The 26,456-nt window shown below is 37.4% G+C and overlaps 2 protein-coding genes across 7 annotated transcripts; one reads left to right on the top strand and one right to left on the bottom strand.

The window, feature by feature from the left end:
- Positions 1–367: 367 nt before the first annotated feature.
- LOC306895751 (uncharacterized protein) lies at positions 368–8,219 on the bottom strand. The gene is made up of 25 exons (XM_079459251.1): positions 8,150–8,219; positions 7,972–8,007; positions 7,857–7,883; positions 7,656–7,748; positions 7,465–7,503; positions 7,154–7,252; positions 6,151–6,186; positions 5,336–5,434; positions 5,198–5,233; positions 4,842–4,940; positions 4,704–4,739; positions 4,346–4,444; positions 4,208–4,243; positions 3,851–3,949; positions 3,713–3,748; positions 3,355–3,453; positions 3,217–3,252; positions 2,859–2,957; positions 2,721–2,756; positions 2,435–2,585; positions 2,062–2,273; positions 1,786–1,961; positions 1,112–1,503; positions 753–997; positions 368–526 (listed from the first exon to the last, which is right to left on the bottom strand). Exons 1-25 carry the CDS (start codon positions 8,193–8,195, stop codon positions 477–479), a joined length of 2,412 nt encoding a protein of 803 aa, XP_079315377.1. The 5' UTR covers positions 8,196–8,219; the 3' UTR covers positions 368–476.
- Positions 8,220–10,993: 2,774 nt separating this feature from the next.
- plekha1a (pleckstrin homology domain containing, family A (phosphoinositide binding specific) member 1a) lies at positions 10,994–25,901 on the top strand. Of its 6 annotated transcripts, XM_079458762.1 has the most exons (14): positions 10,994–11,150; positions 15,661–15,850; positions 15,962–16,018; positions 16,335–16,380; positions 18,809–18,906; positions 19,716–19,838; positions 20,579–20,719; positions 20,833–20,901; positions 21,387–21,451; positions 21,587–21,650; positions 22,155–22,244; positions 22,811–22,851; positions 24,155–24,216; positions 24,472–25,785. In XM_079458762.1, the coding sequence occupies exons 2-13, from the start codon at positions 15,710–15,712 to the stop codon at positions 24,177–24,179; spliced, it is 960 nt and encodes a 319-aa protein (XP_079314888.1). In that variant the 5' UTR covers positions 10,994–11,150; positions 15,661–15,709; the 3' UTR covers positions 24,180–24,216; positions 24,472–25,785. The 6 variants fall into 6 exon arrangements, with proteins under 6 accessions (XP_079314888.1, XP_079314886.1, XP_079314887.1 ...); XM_079458760.1 differs by lacking the exon at positions 24,155–24,216 and having other exon boundaries at positions 22,811–22,881; positions 24,472–25,901; XM_079458761.1 differs by lacking the exon at positions 24,155–24,216 and having other exon boundaries at positions 24,472–25,776.
- The last annotated feature ends 555 nt before the right edge of the window (positions 25,902–26,456 follow it).

The following is a 26,456-nucleotide window of genomic DNA, read 5'->3' as shown; positions in this document are numbered from 1 at the left end:
TTTGCCCCGGGGAACACCACAAGTGTTATAGGGTTTTGAACACAACACAAGGGTTAATTGTCACCATTTATTTTAGTTTTGTATGTCCAGTAATAATATATGGTGTTAAAATATAACTGCTTTGCTTTCACTGTTCACACCCTTCTTTAACTGTAAATACAAACATGTACAAACATTTAAAGAACATAGCTTGTGTACTTTAAATTAAATTATTTCTATATAGAGATTGTTCTTCATCAATGTTAAAGTAATGTTAAACGCATACAATCAAGACAGTCTCCAGTGGCGGTCTTAATTTCATCAAAACATTTTGCAAACAGTAAATCAACGTCTGATAGAAAATGATGACAGGCATACTGATATTTTTAGTAATGCTTTAATGAATGAAAAAACTTATACAGATCAATAAAGATCTTAGGACCTGATCAATTAAACTGATTATAATGATAATAATATTGATAATGGTGATGATAAAATCACTGAGCTGTCTCGCTCCTCTCAGACGGTTGAAGCACTGGCTTCTCTCCTACAGACAACAAAATTATATTAACAGTGGCATGAAGGAATTCATTAAAACACCATACAAGCAACAACCAGTTTTCAATTGCGTAGTTAAAACATGACACTTATGTTGTGAGAAGGAGAAAAAGCAATATCATGTGTCACAGTCAATGAAAACCGCCAAAACGTCATTTAAATCACAGTAAACATCAAGAAAAAAAACTACGCTTAAAATGTACGTATCCACTGACCTCTGAGTTTGATTGGTCCCAGTACCACAGTGTTGGTATGATGCTTGGTTTCAAGGGACCTCCTTCGACGTGACTGGCAACCTCTGCGACAGCGAGAGTTGTTATCGTTATCAGGGCAGATGATCACCTTACACTGCAGGTACACAAACGCGTGAGTCCGAAGGAACTTGAAAGCCTTGTATCTAAACCGAGCATAGTCGAACTGACCACTGGTGTAGGAAACATATGTGCTGTCTCTTGGACATCTACAACATAAAAGAGGAGGAGAACAATTCTTAAACATTGGACGACAGTTTCTCACACAAATGGTGCACATAACAGATTTAAAATATACCACATTCTCAAAGGTTTGGCTTTACCCATTACGCAGCAGGTCATAGGAGCGGGTTTTGAAGTCATTTGGGTCTGGAGATGTTACACAGGTGTCAAGGAAGAGATCTAGGTTGTTGTCATGTCTGTCTAACTTAACTTGAGCATACATGTCCTGATTGAGGTTCACCTCATATGGAGAGTCAAAAATTTGTTGGTGGAAACTGCTGGAAGTGTAGAAGGCGATGCTGGCATTGAAGCGACCCGTTCCTGTGATGTTGGCATTGACACTCTCTCTGGTCTTGTACATAATCTGCACAATCGTGTCCGGTTCCATTCTGCAGCCCACACGTAACAGAAACTGTGACTGACGGGTGATCTCGCCCGACTGAGACGGAGACACCCTCACGTTGTTGGTGTAAGTTACATAACCATTCATCATCTTAAGACAAAGAAAAATACTTTAAATTATGTTATGCTGTTAAGAACATAGAACATTTGGATAAATGTATCAGTAAATCTCTATGGATCTTTTCTAACAATATAGCCAGTTATCGTTCTGTCCTTCTGAAACGACGGATGTCCAAATTCACTGTTTGTCCAACCTGATCCCACAGGAATTTCAAGGAGGATTTTTCGTATGAATTTGTAAATTGTGAGACAAAATGTGCGATTACTCGGAAAAAAAAGCTATTCTGAAACACTGAAACAGTGTAGATCGTACCTCTTTGCTTGTCCCACACATGTCAAGAGGGAAGCGGAACACAACCTCACTACTGCTGTTGGTGGGTCTGCACCGATGGTCATCCACATAAAGGTCATTTCCATTAAAGCCAAGCGAGTTCAGATATGATGTTTGAATGCCAATGACCATGTTGTCTGAAGAACAGTCCACGCGACCTGAAGAGCAAAAAAATTTTGTGCTTTTATGCTTATTAGATTTTATCTAGCTTTCATCTGTACTTCAGTACAGCAAGACATTTTCTTCCCAGGACATCACCTTGATTTTCTGTCAGAGAGCTTGTAAATAGGGCTTTAAAACCATGACTGACACCAGAATAATCACTCCTGAAGAGAACAGTCAAGAACCGAGATGAAGAGTGAAACGCCTGGTGAGTGGTGTCATTGAAGCAGACCCGTCCCAGCTCTCTGTGACTAACAGAAGAGCCGTCGTGCACAGATATGTAGTCACAGTCACAGCAGCGCTCCAGTCTGAAAGATCATGGAGAATGATTTAATTTTGTGCTTATTGACAAAAGACACAATTCTCCATAATAGCAATCCTTATACAATTTAATAAATTATACATTTATTTTGGCTAAAGATGATATCACCAGCATTGCAACATCTGCCAAAGCTGATTTCCCACTTACTGTACATCAGCAAATGACAGGAAGATCCTCTGTCCTGGCTGAGCAGAGAGGTACCACACACAATAGGCGTTGTCAAAGTAATAGCTTGGGTAATTGGGGGTTGAAAACATCCCAGAACCATACAGGTGTCCTCCACACTCGGGGTGATTCTCTTGAGATCAGAAGAAAGCAATGACATTGAAGCAATTGTATTTAATGTCACACTGTAAGAATCATTGACAGGTTTTTTGTACTTTTTCTCCCATTCCCATTTGATATCATTAGGCATCATAAATAAAAACGCCACCTGTTGCTGGTTCTGTAGTTGTCGTTGAGCAGTAACCTGTGTTAAGAGAGGAAATTAAAATAAATCAGTATGCATTGATATATTCGAATGAATATGTGAATGGATATTCATGTGTGCATCTGTTTAAGAAGAACTCACTGTCATAGTCATAGCAACAGTTTCCATAGTACTGACAGTCGTCTCTGCATGAACAGGTTCCAAAATGATATCCACAGTTGTACCTGCAGGAGGGGGAAGCTATAGAGACAATAGATTATACTCCTGATGTCATCCATATACAGTATGTGTGCTGTACTGTAAAATTAGGCCATTTATACATTGTATAATTTTAGTTTCAAGTGCAAAACGGGCCTGCTTACTGGACCTACTATACAAAAGGGTTTAACATTCAACCAATCGTATTTAATGTCACACTGTAAGAATCATTGACATGTTTTTTGTACTTTTTCTCCCATTCCCATTTGATATCATTAGGCATCATAAATAAAAACGCCACCTGTTGCTGGTTCTGTAGTTGTCGTTGAGCAGTAACCTGTGTTAAGAGAGGAAATTAAAATAAATCAGTATGCATTGATATATTCGAATGAATATGTGAATGGATATTCATGTGTGCATCTGTTTAAGAAGAACTCACTGTCATAGTCATAGCAACAGTTTCCATAGTAGCGACAGTCGTCTCTGCATGAACAGTTTCCAAGATGATATCCACAGTTGTACCTGCAGGAGGGGGAAGCTATAGAGACAATAGATTATATTCCTGATGTCATCCATATACAGTATGTGTGCTGTACTGTAAAATTAGGCCATTTATACATTGTATAATTTTAGTTTCAAGTGCAAAACAGGCCTGCTTACTGGACCTACTATACAAAAGGGTTTAACATTCAACCAATCGTATTTAATGTCACACTGTAAGAATCATTGACATGTTTTTTGTACTTTTTCTCCCATTCTCATTTGATATCATTAGGCATCATAAATAAAAACGCCACCTGTTGCTGGTTCTGTAGTTGTCGTTGAGCAGTAACCTGTGTTAAGAGAGGAAATTAAAATAAATCAGTATGCATTGATATATTCGAATGAATATGTGAATGGATATTCATGTGTGCATCTGTTTAAGAAGAACTCACTGTCATAGTCATAGCAACAGTTTCCATAGTAGCGACAGTCGTCTCTGCATGAACAGTTTCCAAGATGATATCCACAGTTGTACCTGCAGGAGGGGGAAGCTATAGAGACAATAGATTATACTCCTGATGTCATCCATATACAGTATGTGTGCTGTACTGTAAAATTAGGCCATTTATACATTGTATAATTTTAGTTTCAAGTGCAAAACGGGCCTGCTTACTGGACCTACTATACAAAAGGGTTTAACATTCAACCAATCGTATTTAATGTCACACTGTAAGAATCATTGACAGGTTTTTTTTACTTTTCTCCCATTCCCATTTGATTTCATTAGGCATCATAAATAAAAACGCCACCTGTTGCTGGCTCTGTAGTTGTCGTTGAGCAGTAACCTGTGTTAAGAGAGGAAATTAAAATAAATCAGTATGCATTGATATATAGAAATGAATATGTGAATGGATATTCATGTGTGCATCTGTTTAAGAAGAACTCACTGTCATAGTCATTGCAACAGTTTCCATAGTAGCGACAGTCGTCTCTGCATGAACAGTTTCCAAGATGATATCCACAGTTGTACCTGCAGGAGGGGGAAGCTATAGAGACAATAGATTATACTCCTGATGTCATCCATATACAGTATGTGTGCTGTACTGTAAAATTAGGCCATTTATACATTGTATAATTTTAATTTGAAGTGCAAAACAGGCCTGCTTACTGGACCTACTATACAAAAGGGTTTAACATTCAACCAATCGTATTTAATGTCACACTGTAAGAATCATTGACATGTTTTTTGAACTTTTTCTCCCATTCTCATTTGATATCATTAGGCATCATAAATAAAAACGCCACCTGTTGCTGGTTCTGTAGTTGTCGTTGAGCAGTAACCTGTGTTAAGAGAGGAAATTAAAATAAATCAGTATGCATTGATATATTCGAATGAATATGTGAATGGATATTCATGTGTGCATCTGTTTAAGAAGAACTCACTGTCATAGTCATAGCAACAGTTTCCATAGTACTGACAGTCGTGTCTGCATGAACAGGTTCCAAAATGATATCCACAGTTGTACCTGCAGGAGGGGGAAGCTATAGAGACAATAGATTATACTCCTGATGTCATCCATATACAGTATGTGTGCTGTACTGTAAAATTAGGCCATTTATACATTGTATAATTTTAGTTTGAAGTGCAAAACGGGCCTGCTTACTGGACCTACTATACAAAAGGGTTTAATATTCAACCAATTGTATTTAATGTCACACTGTAAGAATCATTGACAGTTTTTTTTCCTTATCTCCCATTCCCATTTGATATCATTAGGCATCATAAATAAAAACGCCACCTGTTGCTGGCTCTGTAGTTGTCGTTGAGCAGTAACCTGTGTTAAGAGAGGAAATTAAAATAAATCAGTATGCATTGATATATAGAAATGAATATGTGAATGGATATTCATGTGTGCATCTGTTTAAGAAGAACTCACTGTCATAGTCATTGCAACAGTTTCCATAGTAGCGACAGTCGTCTCTGCATGAACAGGTTCCGAGATGATATCCACAGTTGTACCTGCAGGAGGGGGAAGCTATAGAGACAATAGATTATACTCCTGATGTCAATATATGTTTGATGTACACAATATTAGGCATTACTACAGTTACAGTGAGTAAAATAAGTATTGAACACGTCACCATTTTTCTCAGTAAATGTATTTCTCAAGGTGCTGTTGAAATAAAATTTTCACCAGATATCCAAATAATCCATGCATATAAAAAAAATAAAAAATTCACAAATTAAGTTAGGTATAATAAAATGGAATTAGACAGGCAAAAAGTATTGAACACATGAAGAACAGGGTGTGCAAAAATGGTCAGAAGAGGCCAAAATTGAACTCATTGGATGCCATAATACACACCAAGTTTGGAGGTCAAATGGCACTGCGCATCAACATCAATATTTTTCCAGTGTTATTCTATTTTATTACATAAAACTTAATTTGTGAATTTATTTGCTTTGTTTTCTTTGTATGGATTATTTTGGAGGTTAACGACATCTGATGAAAATTTTATGTCAACAGCACCTTGAGAAATATATTTACTGAGAAAAATTGTGACGTGTTCAATATTTATTTCACCCGCTCTATATTTAGTGTATAATTTTAGTTTAAAGTGCAAAACTGGACTGCTTACTGGATTTACAAATATGGTTTAACTTTCAACTGATCATATTTAATAGCACACTGCACACAGCTTTTTTCTACATTCCCTTTAATACAATGTCATTGAAGAAAGAAAACTGCACCTGTTACTGTATCTACAGTTGGTCCTGGGCAGTAACCTGTGTTGAGACATGAGATAAAACTCAATCTGTAAATTCACGTAAAGTCCTGTATGCCAACATTCAACAAATTCACTTCATTTCTGAAAATACAATGACACATGTTCTCAATAGCCTACAGAAATTATTTGTGAATGGATCCTTGTGTGTCTTTTTAACAGGAACTCACTATCATAGTCATAGCAACAGTCTCCATAGTAGAAATAGTCGTTCCTGCATTAACAGTTTCCATGATGATATCCACAACTGTACCTGCATTGACTACTTTAATTCTCTCTTATTTGGTTTACCACACCATAAACTTCTGCTGCTCCATCTATACAACACATTACCCCATCTCTTTAACAGCTTCATTGGGTTCCTATCAAATCTCGTACTGAATTTAAAACTCTTCTTCTCACATATAAAAGTCTCCATAACCTTGCTCCACTTTACCTCTCAGATCTCATTCAGCCCTACAATCCTTCTCGAACTCTCCCTTCTTCACTGGGTCGCCCTTCATACACATACGGCTCATTTAACCACCATGTGTCATAGAGCCTTTAGCCAGGCTGCTCCCCTCCTTTGGAATTCTCTCCCAGCTAACATCCGTAACTTAGACTCGATATCACAATTTAAAGCTAAACTCAAAACTCACTTATTCAGAATATCTTATCCTACATGATTACTGTCTGTACTCCAAAACCTTTTTTCTCTCCGTAACTGTTTTTCTTTTTTGTGTTCTATTGATGTTGATTGTTGACGACTTGTTGTTGTCCTATCTATCACTTCTGATGTACGGTGACCTTGAGTGCTTTGAAAGGCGCCTTAAATCAAATGAATTTTATTATTATTAATCAGTAAATTCAAAGACACGTATGCCAACATTAATTTGATTTTATTTCTGGAAATATAATGACTCCTGTTCTCCATACAGAGAGATTTGTGAATGGATATTAATGTGTGTGTCTATAAAGCAAGAACTCACTGTCATAGTCATAGCAACAGTTTCTATAGTAGAAACAGTCTTCTTTGCATGAACAGCTTCCAAAATTATATCCACAGTTGTACCTGCAGGAGAAGGAAGCTACAGAGACAATTGATTTTACTCATGATGTCATCAATGTGTGTGATGTAGACAATTTTAGGCATTTCTGCACACAGTATATATTTAGTTTAAAGTGCAATATTGTAAGTCCTACTGTAAGCAGCATTTAAAACAAACAAAATTCGTAAACAGTTTTTAGGATTACTGCCGTTTGATATCATTAATGTCAGTGAACTGTAAGAAAGTGGTACCTATTGAAACATCAGCTGTTGTTGTTGATGAGCAGTAACCTGTGTTAAGAGAAGAACAAAATAATTGATTTAAAGTCCAGTACACTATGCCAACAGTGATACAGTAGACTTGATATCAATGCTGGAAATACAATGACCCATGTTTTCATACATGACAGATTTGATCTTGGGGTCTCTCAAGAGGAACTCACTGTAGAAGTCATGACAACAGTTTCCATAGTACTGACAAGAGCTCGCGCATGAACAGCTGCCAAAGACATCACCGCAACTATTCCAGCAGGAAGCTATAGCAGTGAAAATAGTTATTATATGTCTTTCTGCGCAGTATATCTCAATTTCACTATTATCATACAGGAAGTCAAAAAATAACAATGCTGTTCTTGCTCAGATACCTGCAAAAGGATCCATTGTTGTTGATTCTATACAAAATAAAACATATCATGTAAATTAATATTTGTACATTACATCAGAATAACGCCCATGTTCCACCTAATGTAGAGTATTTACCTGTCCCCCATGACCAACCATCTGCTATAGAAAATGCTGTGAAACATAGAAATTTAATGTAGCATTTGCTCAATAACTGTAATATTTTACATACCATTGCTATATGTCAAACATTGAAGTAAAACTGCTGTTTTCAATGACTGAAAGTTTCTGCCATGTTATTGACTGACTTTCTTACCTTTAGCAGTGAGAAGCACATAGAGAAGCACAGCCAGAGAACCCATCTTTCTCCTTAGGACAGATTTGGCTTCAACATTTTAATCATCATTTTTATAGTCAAAATCAGCCTGAGAAGGATTTCCTTATAACATGCCAACATCCTGGAGTCTGTGATATAAAAAAGCAAATTGACTGCATAATCGTGGAAAAGACACAGCTGGATGATCTATCTTGTGATAATTCATTTGTTGACACAAAGTTGATAATCTATTAAACGGCTCGTTGGAATGCTTGATTCTGATTGGCCAGTCGCAACATTTGCATTTCCACTCAAAATTAATTACACACGGTAACAGCAAATCATTTTGACAGTTTCATTGTCTAATTAAATGTAAATACATGTTTCAATAACATATATCACATTATATTTACAAATGATTAATCCAAATAGCCTGTTCCTGACAGATCTCATTCAGCCCTACAATCCATCTCGAACTCTCCCTTCTTTGCTGGGTCGCCATTCATACACATACGGCTCATTTAACCACCACGTGTCATAGAGCCTTTAGCCAGGCTGCTCCCCTCCTTTGGAATTCTCTCCCAGCTAACATCCGTAACTTAGACTCGATATCTCAATTTAAAACTAAACTCAAAACTCACTTATTCAGAAGACACAGCTGGATGATCTATCTTGTGATAATTCATTTGTTGAAACAAAGTTGATAATCTGTTAAACGGCTCATTGGAATGCTTGATTCTGATTGGCCAGTCGCAACATTTGCATTTCCACTCAAAATTAATTACACGGTAACAGCAAATAATTTTGACAGTTTTGTTGACTAATTAAATGTAAATACATATTTCAATAACATATATCACATTATATTTACAAATGATTAATCCAAATAGCCTGTTCCTGACAGATCTCATTCAGCCTTACAATCCTAAATATTAAAAAAAATATATATATTATAACTTTATAAATAAGCAGGATGCCCTAAATGAAAGTTTACATTTCGAACTAAAGAAAGTGTGTAAATAATAACGTCATACTGCTGTCTCGGACTATCCCATTATCACACACTGTGTCAACATATAAATCCATAAATTAAAACACAGAACATCCAGCTGTGTCTTTTCCACAATTATACAGTTATAAGGAAATCCTAGTACAGTTTTGACTACAAAGGTTGAAATGATTGAAGACACACTTTATCAGAAGAAAGAGACTGAAGCTTTGTTTCTCTCTGTGTGGTTTAAAAGGCCTTTAAGGTAAGAATATCCTTTACTGACAAGAAGAAAATGAAAAATTCATTATAAAGCCTACTTAATGATAATATACCTGTAATCAATTAATTGCATTTACAGAACATGTCTTATAATTTTGGCCAAAAAATCTTTGGTCATGGATGTTATTAGGCCCTAGAAAGGGTTGTCCTTTAGAGGAAAATCATTTTATTTGTAATATTATGTTTCACCAGGATTTCATTTATGAATAAATAGCTGAAGTAATTTCAGAAACATGTACAGTACATATTTTAAAATCAAATGTCTAGAAGGTTAAGTAATTTTGTGCATCTGTAAAGGGGTTAACGAGTGCACTTCTTCTTCTTCTTGGACTTTGACGCATGCGTATTAGGTTTGTGCGCCAAACACTGCGTGGGGCTTGCCCCTATTGGACACTGGTGCCCCTATCAGAATGCGAAAAAGTGCTCTTGTCCAAGAAGAAGAAGAAGAAGAAAAAGAAGTGCAAGACAGAGGAGAATATATCGATAAAAGTCGGTATTTTGGTTGGTTTTTCGCACATAAAGCATTCTCGTTTCTTCAAAACAATTCAACAGAGCCACAATGCTCGGATGGACCAATTTAACAATCTCTTCAGTACATTTCTGGACCTTGGCAAAAACTGACACCATGATGTCGGGAGGCCAGGAAATCTCTCGGATGTCACCTAAATATATTTATTTGTGCTCGGAAGATGCCGGAAATTCTCTAAACATGTATAACGTCATGTGGGTGATTAAAAAATCACACAAAGTTGATTTTTGGGTGAACTTCCCCTTTAAGGCATTTGTATGATCTGTTGATATATACCTGAACCGAGTGAGGCCAGCAAGTCCAAATATATACTAGTTCTAATTCTGTTGCTCATTTCGATAATATCTTATTTCCCTCCATTTACGTTTATGCACCTGACAGAAACAACTTACATCATAATTGGGTACACAATTTTATATCAGTCCATTGGGCTCAAGAATCATGATGGTGTTCTACCAGCTGAAAACTCCAGGGAGAGTTCAGGTATGTGATTATTAAAAAGCTGGGTTGTGGAACATATAGACTATTATTTTGCATTGTAGAAAAATATACTATAAAGGCACAGCATTCTACAATTGACCAAAATGTATACAGTTCTCAATGCAGTTCGAGTCCATACACGACTGCATTGCGTTATATAATCCAACCACTAGATGGAGTAGTTTGTCTTGACCCAGGTCGTTCAGGTTTGACGATTCAGTAACGGAGTTGGTACGTCTTGTCTTTATATTAATCGAGTGGGAAACCGATGATCCATTTGGGATATAGGTAAATTACAGTAGTAAAATTAAAAATGAGCGATCATGACATATGTCAGATAGATGAGGTATTTCTGTTTGTTACTACAGTGGAGGATAATTCATAATTTCCAAAAACATATCGTTATGAACTGTGGCGATTGCAAGGCTATTTTATACCGATTAACGTTTGGTGTGGGTGATATTTCTATAAAAGTTATATTGCAAATGAAACGTGTTAATTTAAAACAATATAACATTCGTTAAAACTGCATGACGATAAAATACAGGAGAAGAATGGAGAACGCGAGAGCGCAAACTGACGGTCTTCTCGACAAATCAAACCTGCAGCAGTGACGTGTGCATACACTTCCGGTCCTCCAGGAAAAACACTCGTGAAGTTTGTGAACGGGGAGACGAGCACGAGATGGGCTGAACAGAACCGCTTGAGCGAGAGAAAAACATGTGAGTATGTCTAGAATATGTCTTTGCTATTCTGGTGCATCCATTTCTGGCGTGGTGCGTTTATGAACACAGAGCTGAATTAAGAATAAACGCGACTCCCGGAGTACATTAAAGGCAGGTTTATATGGAGACAGGGCGAGGTTGGGCTTTTCCGCGGTGTTGCTTGACATACGCTGAGATTAGTCCTCCGTGACAATAACAATGTTAAGAATTTTCCATTTAAGTGTATATCAGCATGACTTTATTCGACAAATGTTATCGTTTAGATTTAGATTGTTACGTGATTATGTAGTAAGCTTAACAATTTTTATGATAATATCTGACTTTCCCTTACGAAAATTAGCCATGGTAAACCTATTTTAACTGTGGAATTTACAGTATAAGCACACTAACCACCAATTTACTTTAGTTTCACTATAAAAACAGTTTTACAATGATATTTGGAGTATAGCTATTGTAATACATCTGGTATTCCGTTGATTTAAACGTAGTTAATACACTTTTTAATTTAATAAAAGCATTGTGAATGTATTATATTGCTTTGCTCTTTTGTTGTTGTATGATTTGTTTGTTTTTTAATGTGGTTCGTCATGTGCGTTTGTGGGTAATGATCAATCCATCTTGAGCTGTGGGCTGAAACCTAAAAAGCTCTAAAGTTCACATTAAAGCGATAGTTCACCCCCCAAAAAATCTGTCATCATTGTACTGACCCTCTTGTCATTTCAAACATGTTTGACTTTCTTCCACAGAACACAAAAGAAGATCTTTTGAAGAATGTTGTTAACTGGCCCCCGTTCACTCGTATTGGTTCTGTGTCCACAAAATAGAAGTGAATGGGGCCAGTGCTGTTCGGTTACCAACTATCTTCAAAATATCGTCTTTTGTGTTCTGTGAAAGAAAGTAAATCGTAAAGGTTTGAAATGACAAGAGGGTCAGTAAAAAATTATCATTTTTGGGTGAACTATCACTTTAATGGCGGTTTGTGTAAAGATTCTTTAGATCATCACTCAGTTTTGCTTTGTTTATGGGAGAGATATCATAATATCTAAATCTGATCTTGTACTTCGAGTTTGATTTGTGTTGTGTCATCATCATACTCTTGGTCACATACAACCCACTGTAGGCCTGACCTTAAATGTGTTAAAAACGTTGCATAACAGATGTTGTGTAATAGATTGTGTTCATGTGTTTGAAGACATCACTTTAATTTATGTGTTTGACGGCAGGTGTGATGAGTGGGAATGTCAGGGAACATTTGTCCTTGGTTTGTACTTTGCAAACATAATTGTGACCGTAGAAAGTCATTTTCTGTGAAGTCACATTATATTGGAAATTGGAAACGGTTTTACATATAGTTTATGGCGACACAGCTAACATGTCTGTTTGTGTTTTTACATTTTTCTTTTACATTCCTGTTGTGGAATTAAATATTCGATTCAAGTTGAATATTAAAGTTCTCGGTAGTCATTTGGTTGAGTATAGCATGGGCTCTGGGCAGTTTTATATTAAAAGAGTGTTTTGTATTTCATGTACGTTCTTGACATATCTGTTTACTATACGGATTTGTTGCGCCTCTGTTCACATTCTACACAGGCTGGTGTTTTTGTGCATGTTAGTATTGTTATAGCATTGAACTAGATGTAAGAGATGTTTAATAGATTTATATAGTTAAACAGTATATCAAAAACTAAATAAGAAGGTTGAAAGCATACTGAAATAAAATAAATCCAATTTTTTTATCTCACAATATTATAGATAATAGATGTGGTTTGAGCATGGTCATGATTTGATCCCAGGGATTGCACATACTCAGAAACAAATGTAGAGTATAATGCGATGTAAGTCACTTTGAATAAAACTGTCTGCCAAATGTGTAAATGTAATAGACGATAGATCTTATTTTCCTTAAGGTGTTGCTCACTACATATGTGGCAATATCTCACATATCTCTTACCATGATAAATGCAAAGAAATATTTGTAAGAATGTTAGCAATTTTCAGTTCTGTGACATTATCCACTTCCATAGTAGGAAAAAATATTGTGTCTTTTTTTGTTCTGTTGAAAGCAAAGTGGGATATTTGTAAGAATTAAGGGAAAACTAACAGTTCTTGGGCACCCTAGACTACCATTTAACTGGTCCTACTATGTCAGTTAATGATGTCACAGTATTGAAAATTGCTAACATTCTTACAAATATATTTCTGTGTATGCATCAGAACAAAGTAATTTATACAGGTATGAAATGACATGAGGGTGAGTAAATGAAGACACAATTGTCATTTTTGGGTGAACTATCCCTTTAACCTTGGTGTGTGTGCATGTTCATGTTTGCATTTGCAGAATATAGCTTCGGGGCAGGAGTGTGGTACAACCTCTCTGACAGTTTTATCTGATTTACCACAGTGAACGTGTCAGGTGTGAGTGCTTGTCTGCTCTGCCTGAATCTCTGCACAGATCACACACAGGTTGAGTAGAATGAGTGACTTAGGTCAAAGAAGAGATGCATTTTCTCTCTTGCGCATACTGAAATGCACTGCCTTATCTGGGTCTCCAAGTCTTTGTTAAACACCAGATTTGTTTTCAAATCAGGGATTCAAACAAGGATATGGGCATGCAAAGCAGCCTGAACTTTGTGTGTGCCTGTGTGCGCCAGCTTGTGTTCAAGGTACATTAAACGGCATAAACAAATGATGTATATTAGACGTTAGGTCTATATAACTAAGTTGTGTGCTAAATGGGATTTGTCTAATCAAGTGCACAAGGAGCATTTAGGAACATTTACATGTTACATTTAGGCATTTGGCAGACGCTTTTATCCAAAGCGACTTGCATAGCATTATCCTATACATTTTACATAGGTATCTGCAATCACCTGAGTTCGAACCCACAACCTAGCGTTGTTAACGCAATGCTCTTACCACTGAGCTACAGGAAAGCTACGAATCCTGTCCAGAACGTGATCAGGCCTGTCTTACAGACTATCTGTCTAATCAAAAATGAAAATCTCAACAGAGAGAGACAGCGAGAGAGAGAATGTGGCATCAGAACCCTCCCCAGCTGTTACCCTCTTTAGCTTTGATAAGCAGCCTGTCTGCAGATTACAGATATGCGTGTCATTCTGCTCAAGCCTATGGCTGACAGTTTGATGGTACGGCCCTCAGTTTAATAGACTGAATAGACCTGAAGGAACGGCACTGCTCTAGAACCAATGCACATTCCAAAAAAACAACGCAGATTTTGTGCTCTGGAACCCAGGGCAGGGCCAAACCGGGCTTCATGCTAATTGGTCCAGTGACTCACGGTCATTGTTGACTCTGCTGGGCGATGACACAGCAGGCCTTGTCTTCGTTCACAGCCTTTGTCTGTTTATGAGTTATATCCGTGCCATTATTGCCTCTGCGCTGGAGTAGGAGAATGCTGGTTTTATTCTCCGGCCTGTGTATGTTGTCACTCTGCTGCAATGGGTTCCATACATGCACGTGTTATCAGAATGTTTGTTCATGTTAAAAAGCACAAAAGGTTTGAAGCTACAAAAATAAGTTAGTTTATTTAGTGAACTAAAGTGTTTAGTGAAATGAATGTAAGTAATTGCTCAAATTTGCTTTTTTGTATTGTTTAAGTATTAATTTAATAGCTCAAACTACGGCATTTATATTCCAAATTTTCATTAAATTAGCATTTGTAGATGTAATTCGGTTAATTCCAGTCCGGTGTCCTCAGGAGTAACAAAGTTAGCCAAAAGCAAAAAAGACATGACAAGACTGGTAACTGAATTAAAAAATGTATTAAAACATTCTCAGATCAAGAATAATTTTTGAACTTTTCCTAAATACATGACCAAATATTTTTGTATTGCCTAAAAGTGCCTAAAAAAGTCAATTTAAACTCTTTCTTTGTAGCATTTGAGGTGTAATTTTTTTTTTCTGTTATCTTGACCTGTTTCTCCAGTTTAAATTTTCTTCAAACACATGCTAATACAAACAATATTTTTATTTGGAACTTGAGAGATATATTGTTCACAGAATAAAACCCAAATTATCATGTATATATATTTACTATTGTTTAAAGAAGTCAAGGAGAAGATATTAGCTGGGATCAAATTGGGATGTTATAATACAGGATGACAGAAAAAGGTAATGTGTTTTTCATATTGAGAAGTAGTTGTTGCTACCCAGTCCTAATTTTTTTCAGCCAGTTTTTGCTTTGTTGAATGCGGATCACTTACGTGTTTGACTATCACGCTAAAACAATAAGACAGTATTACAATCTTTCTTCATTCCTCCCCAATTAAAATGTGATCTACTGCCCTGGCCGTTACTAATGCAGGAGTGCTCTGTGATTCAGATCCTGTGCAGATAGATGGACAAAATGTTGGCGACGATCAGAGGATGAAATATTTTTCACTTAAGAAAGGGAGAGATGGGAATCAGCAAGGTTAAGGGGGTGGTTTAAGGCCAAACTGCATAAGCACTGACTAAACCTCCTCTCTCTCCCCATCTCTCTCCGCAGCTTCTGGTATCAGAGAGAGGGGGAATGTGTAGTGTGACGACTGGGGGACATGCCTTACGTGGACCGGCAGAACCGCATCTGCGGTTTCCTGGACATTGAAGATGTGGAGAACAGCGGCAAGTTCCTACGGCGGTATTTCATCTTGGACACGCAGCAGGGCAGTCTGGTCTGGTACATGGACAACCCGCAGGTACCATCTCAAACTTCTGTCATGGCTTCAGTACTTTGCATTCTAGGTAATGAGCAGTCTATGTTCAAAGTTGCTGTCTTTGAGATAGTGTTGTTGGTTTTGTTCTTCTAGAACCTGCCTGTAGGTGCCAAACACGTGGGATCTCTCAGTCTCGCTTATATATCCAAAGTAAGCACCTTTATTAACACAAGAAAGTTTTCACCTATGTTGCCATTTCTGCATCATCATTTTATAAAATCGCATATTTGTTTAACACTGTGGTAGTACATAAATATGATGGCACATGAATACGATTATCATTTTGTATTTGGATAAATATTTGAATAAGAAGGTTTTACATTCTGAGGCTATTATTTAACCACAAAACCTTTTTCTAGGGACCTAGGATAAAAACACTGATGTGACACAGTTTTCCATGCTATATCCGTTTCAGATTTTCTGTCTTATTTCTTATTCACATTCTGATATTTGTTCTACTGTTTAGGTCAGTGATGCCACCAAACTGAGGCCAAAGGCCGAGTACTGCTTTGGTAAGATCCTCTCATTTTTACACACACAAAATTATTGTGCACTGCATCACATTACTCCGGTTCGACACTTGACAAAGTTTGAATACTTGTTTGATTGTATTATAGACATTTATTTCATGTGTCATTTAGTTTCAAGGAGTACAGGGCTTTATAGTGGCAGTTCCGGCCATAGTAGTTTAGTAATGTGTTATTGCAATCAGAATATCTTTTACACATCTGTTCCCACTTGGATGACTAGAGTATACTCAGGTCTTTGTTGTTTTGCATGTAGTTACTGCAGTGGTTCCCAACCTTTTTATGTCTGAGACCCCCTTTTTCCCAAGAAAATATTTAAGGGCCCCCTTACACATTTAATGATATTATTGCTCTTGTAAGCTTGCAGCAAGGACAAACAAACGGTTTATTACTATAAGCAGATATTTGTATGCACAAATAATAGCCTATATATAATATTTAAAATACAATAATCAAATAATCATTAAGCCATTTGTAATAACAAAATGTAAGCCTATAGGAGTAGCCTATAAATTTGCCTTATTTGAAATGCAATATCAAAAATATCAGTATTCACACTTTTGTGTTAGAAAGAAGATTACAAAATGACTGCTTTCTGGCACCTCAATACTTGCATGTTATTTGTGGGGTTTTATCAATCAGTGTCAGGATTGCTGCTGGCAGTGAGTTCAAATTTGGTCAATGCTCATTTCATTCATTTAGAAATTATCCAAAGTTTCAAAAATATAGTTTGCTGTCGTCTGGGTACAGAGCTCTTTAGAAAACTTTTTTATCTTGTTTTCCCATTCATAACGAACCTATGCATGGAGTTGTGCCATTTTTGACACGTCAGTAGACTGGTCTATTTGAAGTGCGAAGTTATTACAACGTAACCGCGCTGAAAGTTGACCCTTACATCTTCTGACACTGTTGGGATACAACGTTTGACCCTATTATTCTATAATGGTATCTTAGCCAATTGTTTTGATTTATCCTCTCCAAATAATTTCTTGACAATCTCTGTTGCGCATGTCAAAATCAAAGTTTCTGCAATTGTATGCCCTTTCTTTGCCACTGCCGATTGGTATGCAACTGTATACAATATTTTTTAAAGTTTCTTGTCAGTAGCTGTGACATCCCTCAACTAATTTTGGGAGTGTGTCAATTATTTAGCCCAGGGCTTGAGGATGAGTTGTCTGTAAATGTCTCATTCATTTGGACAGCCTCATGCATTCGTAAGCGAAGATTTTGCCGCTGATAATGCACTGTGGCAGGGACTCTTTGCAACGAGAAAATGAATAAAACCATAGTTCAGGTAACTATATTGGTATTTCCGGCATTTAGTTTTTCCAGTATTGCTAGCACAGATAAAATCTGATAATGTAATATGATCGTTCTCTTTAATGCTCACTGCTCACACTTTTCAAAATATGACACGACCCCCCACAGAGCTCGCTGAGGCCCCCTTGTGGGCCGGGACCCCCTGTTAGGAACCGATGAGTTACTGCACGACACATGGTAGACTTGCAGAACATTAGTGAAAACAGGAAGCAGTGGTCTGGTCACTTGATGTGTGGTTTAGGGGCTGCTGTGTGTGCACATGTGCTTGTATAATCGTACCTACTGTACTGTAGAACGCTTCTGTACCACACAACTTCATTATGAAGAGCGTTTCCATATGACTTGTGCACTATATTCCTTAGCCATTTTCAGAGTGTTATTCGCAATACATTTAAATAGTTTGTACTAAAAAATCACTCATTTTATTAAGCATAAGCTGTACGCTGTAAGCTCACTGATTGGTCCACTGTTGCTGAAAAATCTGCAGCTTTTATGACGTCAGTGTTTCAAAACAATGAAGACACTTTGGTCAAGTTGTATAAGCTCAAAGAGAGGGATTCCTTGTGCCTGGTCACTCTGGTGACTTGGTCTTTGTGTTTCAACCTCATGAATATTTTCAAAATGCCATTAATAAGAGAAAGTGCTGCATACACAAGCTTTAACAGTGGATGCACAATGAGACAACTAGACACGAGTGTGACCTCTTGGTGCTAGGCTGAACATTTCAGTACAGCACAACATGACACACAAAGGCGTTTATTGTGCTGCAGTGAATTCGAGCATTCACCTCTTTATCCTAGCAAACAGCCTTCGAATTAATAGACATCTCAAAATTAAGTCAAGCTGAATTTTCCTGCAGATTTTTTCTTTGAAATGTATTCAAACAGTGTGACTTCAGGAGCTGATAATCAATAAAGTTTGCTGTTCTCTTATACAGACCTTCAGTGTTAAGATGCTTTTGAAAAACATTAAAGCTTCTAGTACACTTGTAGATCATGTAGAGATGCATAGCAATCATTAGAGAGGTTATGGCTTCATGGACATTGCATTATCGGAGATGATGTTTAATCTGTCTGTTTTCTGTTTGTCACAGTCATTAATGCAGGAATGCGGAAGTACTTTCTGCAGGCTAATGATCAGCAGGATCTAGTCGATTGGGTCAACGCGCTCAACAACGCGACCAAAATCACGGTGAGAACAACACACTTAAAACACAACGTGAATGTGTACGCACACCCATATCCATAGTTCACTTTACAAAAATGTACCTTCCTCCAAAATACCATAGAGAGCCACAACTATTATTTTGCGGTTCCTAAATCTTTTGCAAAGGAATTTTATCTCTAATGATTTTGGATTCTAAAGAATATATAATTTGGCAAATTACTCAGTCTTCTAATATTGGCATTAGTATGCCACAGCAACGTTTGTAAAAGCCAAAAGTAATTTAGGTTAAATTACAACCAATACAACAGTGAATGTGTTGCTAGAATTTCTAATTGGAGTTAGTTGGAGTTGTCTTTCAATCTCTGGCCGCATGTAAAGTCACAAACGTACATTCGCACAGGAAGTTGAAAGTTCCTCCGTAAACCCTGTCCTGTGTTTCTCATCCTGATGGCTTTTTTCCGTGTGCAAGTCACTTGGCTGACTAATGGGAAGTTGTATTGTTTGAAAGACCCTCACCTTAGTCATCACTGCTTCATAATGACCTCACACACACACACACATACCATAATGTCTTTGTCTCTTGTCTACTTTCTCCCTGTCACTAATGTATCACACTTCCACATGCAATGCCAGGAAGCACTCTCACTGTACACCAGGAACTCTTGGGAGTGCGGCCTGTTGGACTGAAGGAAACACAATAAACTGTTGTTGAGTCGATGGTTAATTCATACTTTTACGAGTAGTTTTTCCCTTTGCCATGCTTTGTTGTCTAAATCGTTTTTTTTGTTGATAATTATTTTATCTTATTTTGCTAATGTCTGAAACTCCTGCAGGTTCCTAAGTCTTCAGATGGCGTTCATGCTGAGAGTCAGAAATCGGTTTCTAATGGCAACAAGACACAGGGCCCATACAAGTTGGAGATTATTGCAGGAGTGGCTGTCCTCACACAGACTCAGGTACTGCCAATCACTTAGAAATGACACAACGTAATACCGGTTTTATCTTGCTGGTAATGCAGGACATTTAACGCATCACTAGGCAAATGTTCAGCTCCTGTTTGTCATTTTGTCAGTTAAAACTAGGGTTCATATTAAAGGCATAGTTCACCTAAAAATTAAAATTCTGTCATCATTTACTCACCTTCAAGTTGTTCTAAATCTGTATACATTTCTTTGTTCTGATGAACACGGAGAACGATATTTGGAAGAATGCTTATAACCAAACAGTTCTTGGACCCAATGACTACCATAGTAGGAAAAATTGCTCTATAAATGTCATTGTTCTGTTGAACACAAAAGAAGATATTTTGAAGAAAGTTGGACTGGAAACAGTTCTGGGGCACTTTTGACAACCATTGTCATTCTTTCTACAAGGGTATTCAATGGGGTCCAAGAACTGTTTGGTTACAAGCATTCTTATACATATCTTTCACTGTGTTCAACCAAACAAAGATTTGGAACTAGAGAGCAAGTCATGACAGAATTTTCATTATCTAATTTACTATCCCTTTAATTTCACGATTATCGATTCTATTTTAGATGGCACAGGAAAAAGTTATCATTGTATAGTTTTGCATATCATATTATTAGCATGTAACTTTCAAAATTCAACATTTTGAAGGAATTTATTTAAGTGTCAGAGTTTTGCAAAGCTACGTTTTCTTGTGTGTTTATGTAGTATGTTTAATTTAATTCAGGATGGAGAGGCGGGGCACGGAGTTGCGGGGGAGAAAGTGGCCTTGAGGAAGACTCCCAACCAGCCGCTGTATTTACAAAGTAGAGCAGCGCAGAGTCATACCGTGGTTAAAGCGGGATACTGCGTCAAACAGGGTGCACTGGTTAGTCTATTTTTAGACCTGGTCTTTATAGATTTTTAACACATTTTATAATGCTGAATTGTGACATTAAATGTTTTATGTGGATCTGAGCAGCTTTTTTCTACTTTTATCAGATGAAGAACTGGAAACGAAGGTATTTCGTTCTGGAGCAGAACTCCATGAGTTACTTCAAGTCTGAGCAGGTATGTTGTATTTACTCTTGACTTTTACAGCAGTGATGTCCAGTGTTATATATTGAATGCTGCTTAATATTGTGTGCAGGGTCAGTGAAGAATCTGAAATGCAAACGTGCAAGAGTTTATGAATCACGTTAATTATTTTGCAGAATTTATGTTTGGTTCACCTTGACATGGAGGCTGGAAGAGAGAAATAAAGCTTCTGTCATCAAATTCAGTGAATGTGATTACAGTTCCATTTTCTTTTTTGAATCTGAACAAAAGCTAAAGTAAATACCAGCGTTCTGTCTCAACATGAACTGCCCTGTGCCTGTAAAATTCCAAGCGTCTGTCTGTTGTGTTTTTACGCGATGTGTGTCTGTATTTCTCCATGTTAGATATGAATCATCTTTGCTTGTATAGGTTGCAAGGTGGTAAACTTCATGCCAATAATCATGATTTTGCTGGACCCCTTGAGTTTTTATTTATTTCTCTCTTTCTTTCTCCTTCAGGAGAAGGAGCCATTGCGGATTATTACTCTGAAGGAGGTCCATAAAGTTCAGGAATGCAAACACAGGTACAGAACAGATGTATCATGTCAGCCAATCACCTGCTTTGGGTTGTTGTTATTTGAGTTAAAAAGTCAGATTTGGTTGTTTTACATTATTTAAATAAATCAGTATTTAAATAAATCTCCTCTTTTCATTTTCAGTGAAATAATGATGCGAGACAACCTGTTTGAAGTTGTTACAGCGTCCAGAACATTTTATATCCAGGTGAGATGTCTCGGCAGAGTTTTGCTCTAAATATCCAAAGTGAATATCCAGAGTACTGTGCAAAATATTATGATTGACTCTCTCACCGAGAGGGTCCCTTTAGGTTGCTTTTGTTTGTCAAATATTACTTCAAATGCTTGTGTTTTGGGAGTTTCCTGTAGCTCAGTGTTTAGAGCATGATGCTAGCAACGATTCGATCCCAGTGATTGCACATACTCTGATACAAATGTAAAGTATAATGCAATGTATTGTCGCTTTGGATAAAAACGTCTGCTAAATGCATAAATGTATGACCATACATTAAGTATTTGCCGACCACTTTGCTTGTGAAGTGTGGCGTTGGTTCTAAATAAAAACCGCCTTGACCTTTGCAACTTCATAGCAAGGCCCTGACAACAATCCACAAAAATACAAACATTATTCTGACAGGTTTTACACAAGCAAGTAACACTTGCGTTTTCTGTGGATATTGTAAATCTAGACTTTTGCATTGTTTGGTTTCAGGCTGATAGCCCAGAGGAGATGCACAGCTGGATCAAGGCTATTTCAGGAGCCATAGTGGCTCAAAGGGGCCCGGGCCGATCCGCAGCCTCTGTATGTACACACACACATTTACTTGATGCATACATGCAAAATACCCATATACTCGCTTTGCCTGTGAGCAAAGCAAAAGATCATGAACCTGGCTGCTTCTATGTATGTAAGCTCAGTGGTGTATCCACATATCTGTGCAAAAGTCCTGTTTTATTGCTTTTCTCTCCTTCTCTTTCCTACACACATTCACACAAACACGGAGGTAAAAAATGGCCTGACTGCAGTGGTTTGGGTTTGAGATTGGTGATATTTTAAGTGTGGTTTTTACTCTTGAAAAAATGATTACTGTATATACAATGTGTGGGCCACAGTGTCTTTATTTTTTTGTTTAGTACTTCTCTCTCTCTCTCTCTCTAGGATCCTTGATCCACCCATAAAATGTTATTGCATTCTACAATTTGAAGTTTTAAAACCAAGTGGCTTTTATTTTAATGTCAACTAACACAATTAGGTGCTAAACTTAAGTGTGGTTTTATGAAAACGCCTCAAGGGCCACTACTCTGCCTCTCTGTCTTCCTCACTCTCTATCCGTCTTCCTCTAACGTAGCATTGCACTGTTGTTTCAGATGCGTCAGGCCAGAAGGCATTCAAGCCCATGTATACAGAGGTACACACCACGTGTCACTCAAGGCAGCACGTATGTGAGCTCCGCCCCTTTGACCCGCCCACATTTCCCTTTTCCCTGCTTCGCTTTAGAGGAGTCGCTAACTCACTCACACACACGCACAGGGGCATACTTTTCCATTTCGCTTTTTTAGGAAGTGCTAATTTGAAGCTCACAAAGCACAGCTAACTTCTCCAGAACACTAGCTGTTTGAATCATGCAAAAATAAACCTGTTCACGTCAGGATGCATACATTTCTCTGCTGACTTCACGGTTTCCAGCTAACTGTTTTGATTTATTTTCCTTATCTCTTTTTTTCTCCACACCGTGAGAGCCTCCCTCATTTAAACTAATGGTTAAAATTTACGCCCTTTAATCATGTCATATGCTTCTGCCTCTCTGCCAGCCCACTGCAGTCTCCTACTACACATTTAATGCGCATGATGCTTTCAGCACATCTTTAACATGTGGTTCATGATATTCATTTAGGATGTGTTTCTTTTTCTCTTTTAATTTATGTAGCAAAATATGTCCTTCATATTCCCAACCTAAATAATGTTTCTACTTTAACTGCATAAAAGTTTTAAACCCCATAAATGCACAGTTTCTAATGTGTACTTGTAACAAGGAAGTTACATTGCTGCATTTTCACATCAATATTTTAAAATATATTTAATAATAACATTTTGTGTTAGCGGTCCATAACACATCATCACATCAGGATCATTACATTAGTTTATATGTTCAGGAGGTGTTTAGTAAAAATGTTATGGACATGGTCTGATGACATGCTTTTAGAATGGTTCAATGTTTTTTTTCTGTTTAGCAACTCTTAACGGCTGAGAAATAAACAATTATATGCAGTGGGGTCTAAAAGTCCCAGACCACTATAAAAAATGCTTTTTTAATTTATTTTCTCATTTAAAATCAGTAAAAATTATTAGCACAACACAAGTCAGAAGTTGACACGTAAGCAAGTTTGTGCAAAACCAACTATGTGGTAATGATGTAAGAGCATCTTGTGTAGTTCAATTGAAGTAATAAAATCTATGTTTATTTATGAATACGTACTATAAATAAAGTACAAATTTTAAATCTCTGGTGGTCGTAGACTTTTGACCCCTTTTTCTAAAAATGCAGCTTTAACTAAGATTGCAGCTTTAACTTGTTTTTAATCTCTGTCCTTTGCTTCAGTTACTTATTTTCGTTCTGTCTTCCTGTGTTGTCCTTCATCTTTTTCTTTAATTGTATCTCTCTCTCTTACTCCTTTGTCTCACATTCTGCCGTTCATCTTCTGTGTTTCCAGTGAGGGAGACAGCTGGGCTCTCTGAATACTAACACTTCTGATCTGGTGCTCTGCTGGCTCTGGTACCTCTGATCTTCTGCTTCCTAAACCTCAAATGTTCTGCCTTTGATCATTACTGTATTGCCTTCATCTTAATGCAGATGTTGTGTCTCACAGCTGTAACTTCTAATCCTTTTGAGCCCTGTGATTTATAAGGCTACAGTTCGAACTGTTACCACACCACCATATTCAGACCAGGACTTTAAACAGCTGGCCTTGTTTGTATTGAATTGAATGAATAATTAACTTTCAGTTGTATTCTCTTTGTGCCTGTTCAGGAGCACATTGTTGGCAGTTCCTGTTTCTACCGCCAGCACACGGGTCACATCGGCCCCTGCGCGCCAAGCGCTGCCATGTCAGGTCCCACGAGGGCTAGCATGGGACAGCGAGCACTTCATGAGCCTGTTGCCCCGCCCCCATGCCCGCCTGTCACTGCAAGAAACCCGCCTCTCCAAGTGACTCATGAATCGCCGTGGCGTCGTCGCAGCAGCTTCGGGATGTGTGATGCGCCCTCGCTCCAACTCGACCTGGAGGGTGCTGATCTGCCTGTCAGCGAAGTCTAGAAATTATAAACGTTAAAACTTTTACCTTTGACCTAGAGACTCAACTGGATTCAAACTGACTGGACATAACCTCACGACCAAGCTCAGAATTGTGAAATTAACCATATGAATTTACACTAGGGAGCGACACTACAACAAACAGACACCAAAGATTCTTTAAAGTACCCTTTTGCTCAGCTTTTTTGTGTTGATGGAAGAGCAGAAGGGAAAGATGTAAGGAATATTTAAACTAAAAGCAGAAGAAACAGTGAACACTTTCTAAGGGTCATGGATACCTAAAGTGAAGAGACGCCTGGGAATATTGTTGGAGGACTGTGACTAAATGGATGATGATTCCCCTGCTAACCACAGGCAGGAAGAGGTTGATTTAGTGCTTGACTCCAGAAATTCCCAAATGTTTCCTGAGCTTTTCTTGTGTTTCCCCTGTATAGAATCCTAATGGCTCTTCTGTGTAATGTGACTAATCCTGTGGACTAAGCTGGGGTTTATTTTGACTGACAGTCTATTTACCTAATTTGTATCTAAACGTATACATTGATCTGGGTGATTTTTTTTGTAACTAGTACTTTGTCTCCACTAGACATTTGACAGTTTTTTTATAACTTAATGGGCTGTATACAGTAAGACCGAGTACATTAGTGCTGTGTATTTGTCCCAGTTCCATGTTATTTTAGTAGCCGTTTGCCATTCATTGTGTGCGTGCCATGCGTGTTCCCTCTGCTTTCAAATTCACCATTTTTTTGCATTCTGTTATTGGGATTTAAAAATGACTACTATGCCTGTTGACAAAATACTTTTCTGTATGTTTTTATCTATGCACTGTGATCTGTTTTTTCCTTGTTACCTTTTAATGTCCTGAAGTGCTGTCTAAAACGGTCCTTGTGCGTTTTTTTAAAAGATGTCTTTAACCCTATTCTTGTTTTGTGCTGTAACAGTTTTAATTTTGGTTGTTTGTAATATTTATTATGAGAAAATGACAAAGCAATAAACCAAGTTCAGTTGATCGAGTGGATTAATATCACATTCTGGAGAATTTGTATGTTATTGTTTGGGGAACTGTTCACAATACAAAACACCACAGAACTTATGCTTTTAAACCTACTATATAATAAAAACCAATGGCTCAAATTCAAGCATTTTATCACACAAACTCGAACCCTTTAAGTTATATTCTTGTTTTAAAATATGGGTCCTGACATGTAAACTTGTTGAAACAAGTAACTTGGTATTAGCACCTATCCTACTATTGCTCTTTTATGACATATCGCTTATTGCTCCCCGAACTCTTTGTAAGTCCATTTGGATAAAAGCGTCTGCTAAATTTAAATGTAAACGACACATTAGGATATTATAGTTGTTAGTATATCATGTCATTTCTGCACAACAGAAATGGCACAGTACATAACGTTCAATCTGCAACCTATTTAATAATTGAAATTTTCGTTAGTGTAAAGTAGACTATATTGCCCTCTCTTGGAAGTTGAAAGCTACTGTAGATATTCGCCTCAAAGGCCAAATCCATAAATGCGCATTGGCACTTTTAAACCCTGAAAATAATTTGGACGACTCATTTATGAAATACTATTCAATTATATTGTCATTCACCTAACCTGTCAGTTATTCTTGGCCTTATAGCATGATCAGTGTCAGAATACAGCCATGTTTTTAATGTCCTGTCAGTCCCTGTACATTTTCACTAT

This window comes from Barbatula barbatula, assembly GCF_947034865.1.
Source record: "Barbatula barbatula genome assembly, chromosome: 6".
Taxonomy (NCBI): Eukaryota; Metazoa; Chordata; class Actinopteri; order Cypriniformes; family Nemacheilidae; genus Barbatula; species Barbatula barbatula.
This window is presented reverse-complemented; position numbering and strand designations above follow the sequence as displayed.

Excerpts from the sequence above, each read along its gene's own strand:
- LOC306895751 (XM_079459251.1), bottom strand. The coding sequence starts at position 8,195 with ATGGGTTCTCTGGCTGTGCTTCTCTATGTGCTTCTCACTGCTAAAG. Across the intron at positions 7,749-7,856 it reads AACAATGGATCCTTTTGCAG|CTTCCTGCTGGAATAGTTGC; the intron begins GTATCTGAGCAA and ends TCACTGCTATAG. Across the intron at positions 3,454-3,712 it reads AACTACAGAACCAGCAACAG|CTTCCCCCTCCTGCAGGTAC; the intron begins GTGGCGTTTTTA and ends TTGTCTCTATAG.
- plekha1a (XM_079458757.1), top strand. The coding sequence starts at position 15,710 with ATGCCTTACGTGGACCGGCAGAACCGCATCTGCGGTTTCCTGGACATT. Across the intron at positions 20,720-20,832 it reads GCGTCAAACAGGGTGCACTG|ATGAAGAACTGGAAACGAAG; the intron begins GTTAGTCTATTT and ends TACTTTTATCAG. Across the intron at positions 20,902-21,386 it reads GTTACTTCAAGTCTGAGCAG|GAGAAGGAGCCATTGCGGAT; the intron begins GTATGTTGTATT and ends TTTCTCCTTCAG.